The 9,153-nt window shown below is 34.0% G+C and overlaps 1 protein-coding gene across 1 annotated transcript; it reads left to right on the top strand.

Moving 5' to 3' along the window:
* Positions 302-1,448, top strand: LOC107611221 (protein S-acyltransferase 8-like). The gene is given in 5 exon segments (XM_016313175.1): positions 302-314; positions 461-561; positions 731-982; positions 984-1,031; positions 1,173-1,448. Coding segments are annotated over 5 exon segments (690 nt in total).

The following is a 9,153-nucleotide window of genomic DNA, read 5'->3' as shown; positions in this document are numbered from 1 at the left end:
AGTTTTAATCCAATTAGCTCCGTGAAAGTTGAATAGCTAATTGATCTTAATGAGTTTGTTGACTTATGATCTAGTAGGTCAAATCAAAGTAGATGTTTAATTTGAGGAGGTAGGAACCCTAAAATTGATTGCGATGGGGCGAGGAAATATTTCGATTCGAAGGATCGACAATTCAACGAGCCGGCAAGTAACATTTTCGAAGGGAAGGAATGGATTGCTGAAGAAAGCTAAAGATTATCCATTCTCTTTGATGTTAAAGTTGGATTGATTGTGTTATCCAGCACTGGCAAGCTTTATGAATATGCAAGCACCAGGTAATTAATTAATTAATTAAAACTATTAATTAACTATCTATAATTACTTAGTCTCCTTTTCTCTTTCATTTGTGGATTGAGTGTGCTTAGTTATTTTATAGTTTACCAACTTTTTCTTCTTTTTCATTTTCTTTTTTTTTACTGAGGGAAAATATCTTATTTTGTAGCGAGGCATCTTCGGCATCAATTTTCTTCATATGATTCAGGATATGCTATTCTAGTGGTGGCAATTCTATTTACTTTTCTTGTAAGTATCATTGCCTTCTTCCCTTAGTTTATTGGTTGATGATTCTATCCTTATCTATGTTGTCAAAACTTGTTCATTTCTAATTTCAAAGGCCCAAATTTAAAAAAGGTTATCATATGTCATCATGAGACTGCTTTCTACAGTTTAATACCACAGTCTTTGTCTCTAGGTGTTGATGCTTCTCTTCCTTACTTCCTCACGTGATCCGGGCATTATTCCAAGGAATTCACATCAACCAGAGAAAGAGTTACGCTACGAATCTGTTGATGGTGGGGGTGGCCGACAAACGCCTAGCCTTCAGTTTTCCCGAATAAAAGATGTAATAATCAATGGCCATACTATAAGGGTAAAGTACTGTGAAACTTGTATGCTGTATCGACCTCTGCGTTGCTTGCATTGCTCCATTTGCAACAACTGTGTTTGAGCATTTCGACCACCATTGTCCTTGGGTGGGACAATGTATTGGTCTGGTATGATAGTTGACATTCATGACTTAATTTATTTTTTTCATGTGAAGTGTGTTGTTCTTCATTTATGCTCTATTTCTTACTAGTTTTGCTTTGTTCTTATCAGTTTTTCATTTATTTTTTCGTGGCCTTTCTGATGCGCAGAGGAACTACCATTACTTATTTCTATTTGTTTCTTCAGCAACTCTACTCTGCATCTATGTCTTTTCCATCTCAGATTACTATATCAAGGTTCGGGTGGATAACTATGATGGCACAGTTTGGAAGGCAATGAAAGAATCCCCTGCATCTGTGATACTCATGGCTTATTGTTTCATCTCTCTGTGGTTTGTTGGTGGACTAACTGGTTTTCATTTGTACCTTATAGGCACAAACCAGGTGAGTTTAAATCTTTTTACATTTCTTGTTTTGATACCTTAATAAGGATTTTTCAACGCGAATATAGAAAATCGAAAGGAGTGATACCTTAATTAACTTTCTGTGCTTTTTTATTTGTCTATTGCTGGTTCAGTGATTGTAACTAATTGTAATTAATTATTTCAGGAGAGGTTTCTTACAGAGAAGGACAATCAATTGGAGTGATTCCAGATGGCATTGACAAGAATGGAAAGCCTCACAAGCTCGGATTGTATTCTATTGCTAGCAGTGCTCTTGGTGATCTTGGAGACTCATAAAAAATTGTGAGTCCTATTTTGGAGACCTATACATGATTTGGGTTATATCCTTTCGTTCTGTTCATACTTTAATTGCTCTGCAATCTGATATATTTGATATGATGCTCTCATTCACTCACCTAGGTTTCTCTATGTGTGAAACATCTTGTGTATACAAATGAAAATGGAGAACTTGTCAAGAGAGTCTACTCAAATTTCCTGTGTAACGATCAATAGTTTGAGTTTTTAATATTTCTATATAATGTGTTCTTAAACAAATTTAGGTTTAAATATAAGCCTTTCTTTTTGGAACTTATGTTGTTGTTTATTCAGGTGACTTGAAACAAGGAGCTCAAGTAAAGATTAATACTTCCCATAATAATCATTTTTTGTTTAGCTTTCTCTTCTTTTTCTATAAAATTTAAACCTAATACTTCTTTTTGCTCTTAAATGTCAAACCCTTTGTGTTTTTTTTTAATTACTATTTTGCTTCTACCAAACTTAGACGGTTAGACCTACTACCTTTCCTGAATTGTTGGGTTTAATGAACAATATATCACAATCTATTATTATTAGTATTTTTTCAAGTTCTTTCAAACTTTTTCTCCTTCATATCAAATGTAAGCTAACCTTAATTTCTTGCAGGTAAATCAACCCAATAGTTGTTGCCCCAACTGTTGCTGCCGTAGGCTTAGCTTTCTTCAACTAGGGTTTTCCACAAGCTGGCACTTGCTAGTTGCTAATATATAAAGGCCAAAACTTCAAAAATCATGAAGTTGTTGTTGCTGAGAAAGAGGTACTTATATCATTCTTTGCAATTTTTTTCTAAGTTAAAGTTTGTCTAAATTGATTAATTGAAATTGTTGATTTTAGCTGGTTGGGTGGCTACTAATATTATTTTCTTGTCTTTAGTTAGTTTGGAGAATTTCATTAATTTGTAAGAGCAAGTAGTGTTTGGCAATTTGGATTATTCTGCATTGAGCAAGTAGTGTTTGGCAATTTTTAATATCTGCTAAAATTATGATATGAAATATATGCATGCACACAGAGCATCTGCACTCTGCAGCTGTATACATATGTATCATGTATGTACAGATGTATATTAATCGCTCCATCAATAGTTATAGTAAATCAAAGTCCTCTATATTTAGAATTAAAACCGAAGAAGTTAAAATAGCATTTATGGTTCATGCTTTGTAATAATCATATTAAGATTAGTTGAAGTAATATGTTTTACCTTTAAATAAAGCTGATATTGCTTTTTCTTTCTTGTTAAGTGAGAATATTAGTATTGGTACCTTAAAATAGTTGTTATTTTTTTTGTAGGTTTTTCATTCTTCTCTTACTCAAGAGGCAACTAACAGAAACTCATGATGTACAAACTAGCCACATAGAGAAATAAATTATATTGGTAACTTGTGTTCTGAATTTTCATCTATCGGACTAATTTAGTGTTTAAATATCTTGGGTTTAATTTGTAAAGTGGGTATAGAATATTTAGTTGAAAAAAAATTTGTGCATTTAAATGTTACTAAAGATTTATTGTAATATTATTTTAGTGTTAGTAAAGAAGATCTTTTGTAACATTTATTAGAGTATTGCTATAGAAGATCTATTATAACATTTTTTAAAGTGTTATTAGAAAGACTTATTGTGACATTTTGTAAGTGTTACAAAAAATATCCATGGTAACATTTTTTAAGTGTTACAAAAATTATCTATGGTAACATTTTTCTAAGTGTTACAAAAAATATCTATTGTAACATTTCTCTAAGTGTTACTAAGAAAAGTCTATTGTAACATTTTTCAAAATATTACTATAGAAGGTCTATTGTAACATTTTTATTAAATGTTATTAAATCTTTAGACAAATGTTAGTAAAACTCTTTAGTAACATAGGGTATATTTAACATTTGTTAAAATGTTACTAATATACATAGGTAACATTTTAATATGATTTCGTAACATTTTTTAAATGTTAGTAAAAGTCAAGTATGTAGTAGTGTGGGATAAGGTGGCCAATAGGTTTCTGACTATGTTATTTCCTCCTTAAAAGCTAATTAAGTTGAGGACGGATGTTTAGACCTTCAGGCAGAGGGAGGATGAGTCTCTCTATGAAGTCTGAGAAAGGTATAAGTTAATGCTTAGAAAGTGTCCTCTTTATATGTTCTCAGACTGAATATAGTTGCAGATATTCCTAGATATGTTGCTCAGGAAGTGTTCTCTTGATATGTTCTCTATGTTGCTCAGGAAGTGTTCTCTTGATATCTTCTCTAAGACTGCTAGGATGTCCCTGGATAATTCTATAGGAGGGCCACTCCATATGAAAAAGACCCCTAATGAAGCTATGGAGTTGATTGATGGTTGCTAACAACTAGTATTTATACTCTTCTGAAAGGACCTCTGTGAAAAAAGGAGTCATGGAGTTGGATACCTTGAATGCTATTCTTGCCCAGAACAAGGCTATATCTCAGCAGATTAATGCTCTTACACAACATTTGAGTGGAATGCAAGTCTCAGTCGTTAATGCTCAAGATACTTCCTATGAGATGAGTTGTGGTTTTCCTCAAAGTGAAACTTATGACTATGGCCAGTGAACAGGTTAATTTCATGGGCAATGCCTCTAGAACCTCCAACAATGATCCTTTCTCTAAGACATATAATCAAAGATGGAGGAATCATCCTAACTTTGGGTGGAGAGACCAATCTTAGAGGCAACCAAACTTCAACAATCCTCAGGGTGGTTTTAATAAAAATAATTTCAACAACTGTTAGTTTCAAGCATCTCAGCCACAACAAGCACCCTCTTAGCCTCAGAATACTCCTAACTTGGGTTCTATAGTTGCAAAACTCTCCAAGAACACTCAAAGTTTCATGTAGGAGATCAGAACTTCTTTTTAGAACTTGGAGATACAAGTAGGTCAGTTGAGAAAGAAAGTACCTGAGAGGCCTCCTAACACTCTTCCTAGTGACACAGTACCTAATCCAAGAGAAGAGTGCAAGGCTATCACATTAGTGAGTGAACCAGTGACAGAAGAGAAAGTACAAGTTGCTTAAGGATCAGAGAAAATAGAAGCTCCAACAAAAGATTGAGGATGCCATAGCACACGCCCCACCCAAGGCCCCTAAGTACAAGCCGAAGATGTCATACTCTCAGAAGCTCCAAAAGGAGACTAAGGACAAGCAATTCTCACAGTTCTTGGAAGTTTTCAAAAAGTTGCAAATCAATATTCCTTTTGCTGAGGTTCTGGAGCAAATGCCTCTCTATGTTAAGTTCATGAAAGGTGTACTCTCTAAGAAAAAGACCCTAAAGGGAGATAAAATAGTGGTCTTGACCAAGGAATGCAGTGCAATAATTCAGAGGAAATTGCCAAGAAAGATGCCAGATCCAGAAAGCTTTCAGATTCCATACACCATTGGGAGCACAACTTTTGACAAAGCCTTATATGATCTAGGTGCAAGTATCAATTTGATTCCCTTGTCTGTAATGAAGAAGTTGCAAATCCAAGAGGCACAACCAACAAGGATAGCATTACAAATGGCAAAAAAGTCTCTAAAACATGCACATGAAATAATGGAGAATTTCTCGGTCAAGGTTGGAAAACTTTTTCTCCCTATAGATTTTCTGATCCTTGACATGGGAGAGGATGAAGACAATTCTATAATCCTAGGAAGACCATTCCTGGTCACTAAGAGAGCTCTGATTGATATGAAAAAAGGTAAATTGGTTCCAAGAATGCATGAGGATTATTTAGTCTTCAAAGTTTTTAAACATATACAGCACTCAAATGAAGGAGGCACTTGCATGAAGAGTGAACTCACTAGCCCAAGTCTCCAAGGATCCCTGACTGAAGTAAAGCAGAGTTTACAACTCAAACCTCCTTTGGTGGGAACCAATACAATTCTCCCTAATATCAAATCTAAGTTTGGTGTTGGGTGTTCATCATCCCCAAGGGAAATGGTCCCAAGACGAAGGTGCCCAAGGGATGGAGGAACAAGAAGATCCCCACTGAAGATTTCTCACCAGGATTAAAAGTGGTGTTCACTCATTATCCCATATTACCATACACGGTGAACCGGATTCTCTCTATTGAGCATGTTGAAGTGATTCAAGAGTGATGAGCAGATATTTTATGCGCTTTTTGCCATCATTTTCATATAATTTTTGGTATGTTTTTGTTCAAGTTTTATTAATTTTTCATAGGTTTTAGTGCAAAATTCACATTTTTGGATTCTACTTTGAGTTTGTGGGTTTTTATGCAATTTTAGGTAATTTCTGGCTAAAATTGAGGACCTGGAGCAAAAGTCTAATTCAGAGGCAGAGAAAGCATTGCAAATGCTATCCGAATCTGACCTCCTTGCACTCGAAAGAGCTTTTATAGAGATACAGAAGTCCAAATGGAGCATTCTCAATGTCTGTGGAAAGCTAACATCCAGGGCTTTCCAGCAATGTATAATAGTCCATACTTTGCTTTAGAATTGAAGGCCCAAAATAGGCGTTCAACGCCAGCTTCCTGCCCTATTCTGGCGTCCAACGCCCAAGGGAGAAGAGACCACCGTCCAACGCCCAAAAAGGACCCCCTAGCCAGTGTTCAATGCCCTAGAGGCCTCCTATCACGTGGATCTCAATCAAACTCAGCCCAAACACTCACCAAGTGGGCCCCAGAAGTGGATTTTAGTACTAAAAGACTATTTTACCCTTCTTAATGTAATCCTTAGTCATTAGTTTAGTATTTAAAGACTTTTACACCTCTCATCAAGGGAGGATGCACACTTAAGCCATATTTCATTTTTCACATTGTATTCTCTATCAGTATGAGTTTCTAAACCTCTTAGGTTGAGGAGAGGAGCTGTGCTGAGTTTCATGGATAAAAAAAATTACTGTTCTATTTTAATTCGTGTTTGATTCTCTATTCTAAGATGTATCTTCATTCATCATCTTTATGATTACGTTGAATCGGCACAAGGTTATCTCATTCTACAAGGGTTCAGAGTGAGTCTTTCATCGGACAATGATGAACCACTAGCACGACTTCGTTAGGGACTTCCCGAGACACTAGTTCAGCCAAGGTACCGGGAGATTAGAGTCCTTGGGGTAGAGTCTAGAATCAAAGGCACATCATTCTCTGATCCAGAAAATTCGACCTTGTCTGTGGCATTTTGAGTAGGATCACAAAGGAGAATGGATTGCAGGAGCTTCACCCTCAATCAGACTGGATCCGCACTAACCCTGGGGTTCAGATCTGGAGGAGCATTGGCGACCTCTCAACCGGCGTTGATCACATACAGCCTACCATAGAAGAAATCATTCACAGTTGAAGAAGACAGTAAGATCGGAGTTAATCCAAAAGAACAAAGCATCTCCAAGCCTTAACCATCTTCCATCCATTGTATTTACCATCAACTGAGTAACATTATTTTTATTTTCTTTTTATGCGTTTAAACAATCAAACAACCATTCTATCCGCTTGACTAAGATCTACAAGATAACCATATCTTACTTCAAATCACAATCCTTGTGGGATCGACCTTGACTCGCTCAGGTATTACTTGGACGACCCAGTGCACTTGCTGGTTCTATTGTGCGAAGTGTAATTCCACGCACAAAGTTTTTGGCGCCATTGCCGGGGATTGTTCGAGTTTGGAAAACTAACGGATTATCTTGTTGCTTAGATTAGGTAATTTCCTTTTCTTTATAGGTTTAATTTTATTTTATCTGAGTCTTTTATTTCCTTTTCAAAATTTTTTTTTCAAAAATCTTTACTTTTCTTCATTAATCTTTATATTTGGTTTGAGTCTTTTATGTTTGTTCTTGTTTGAATCTTTTTCAAATTTCTTGAGTCTTCTTTCTAAAAATTTTCAAAAATAGTGTCTTTTGTTTAAGTCTTGTGTCAAGCTTTAAGTTTGGTGTCTTCTTGAGTCTTTTCTTTATAATTTTTGAAAATTATGTCTTTGGTTTTCAAAATTTTTAAGTTTGGTGTCCTTTGCATGTTCTTGTTTTCTTTAAATTCCTTGAGTTTTGTTTTTGGTGTTCTTCTTGATCTTCAAAGTGTTCTTGTTTTTCTTTTTGTTTTGATCTTAAAATTTTTAAGTTTGGTGTCTTTAGGTATTTTTCTTTATAATTTTCGCATACTAGGTGTCCTTAGATCTAAAAATTTGAAGTTTGGTGTCTTTTGTGTGTTTTTCTCATTCTTCATTAAATTCAAAAATAAAAAATATATTTTCTATCTTTATTTCACATTATTTTCGAAAATTTCAAATTTTAATTTCAAAATCAAAATCATATCTTATCTTAATTTCAAAATAAAATCTTTTTCAAAAATCAAATTTCAAATCTTATCTTTTTAAAATCTTTTAAAATCTTTTTTTTTAGAATTTGATTCTTTCTTATCTTATCTTTCTTTTAAAGTTTAAATTTCAAATCTTTTTAAGTTAAAAACTACCTTTTTAATTTTGATTTCAAATCTTTTCAATTTAAAACTTATCTTTTCTTAACTTCCTTATCTTATATTTCTTATCTAACTTATCTTTTTTTTTAATTCAAAACCTTTTCTATCTTATCTTCTTTTAAATTTTAATTTTAAAATCTTTTCAATTCTTATCTTATCTTGTTGATTTTTTCAAATATTTTCAAAATCAAATCTTTTCTAATCTTCTATCTTATCTTGTTTTCAAATCTTTCTTAAATAGTTACTTGTTTTCTCTTTCTTCTTTTTCAAAACTTCCTAACTAATTCCTCTCTCTTCTAATTTTCAAAAATTCTTCTTCTCTTTCTCTCTCTTCTTTTTTGAAATTCATCAATTAATGTTCAAATCTTTTTAGTTAATTAACCTTCAATTTCGAATTTAATAAATAAATAAAATAAAAACAAAAATATTTTAATTCTTGTTTCTCTTTTTACTTCTAATATTTGAATTCTTCTTCTCTCCTCTCTATCTTCATTCTTCTTTCTTGTTCACATCTCACAAGGAGTCCTCTGTTCTTGAACATAGAGCTCCCATTCTTCTTCTTTCTTATTTTCTCTTTCTTGTTTATGACCAGGAACAGAGATAAAGAACCTCTCTTTGATCCTAATCCTGAACCTGAGAAAACTCTGAGGAAGCATTTGCAACAAGCAAAAGCACAACATTTCGGAAGAAACCTCTTAGAAAATTTCAAACTAGAAGCAGAAAACATGGCAGCCAAACCTAATCATGAAGGAGAGGCAAGAAAGGTTCTTGGTGCTTACACCAAGCCTACCTCTAACTTCTATGGAAGAAGTATCTCTATACCTGTCATTAGAGCTAACAACTTTGAGCTTAAGCCTCAGTTAGTCTTTCTTCTACAACAGAATTGTAAGTTCCATGGACTTCTATTGGAAGATCCACATAAATTCCTGTCAGAATTCTTGAATATATGTGGCACTGTTAAGACCAATGGAGTGGATCCTGAGGTCTATAGACTTATGCTCTTTCCCTTTGCTGTTAGAGACA

This window comes from Arachis ipaensis, chromosome B08 (assembly GCF_000816755.2).
Source record: "Arachis ipaensis cultivar K30076 chromosome B08, Araip1.1, whole genome shotgun sequence".
Taxonomy (NCBI): domain Eukaryota; kingdom Viridiplantae; phylum Streptophyta; class Magnoliopsida; order Fabales; family Fabaceae; genus Arachis; species Arachis ipaensis.
The sequence above is the reverse complement of the archived record's forward strand: the minus strand, read 5'-3'. Positions and strand labels throughout refer to the sequence as shown.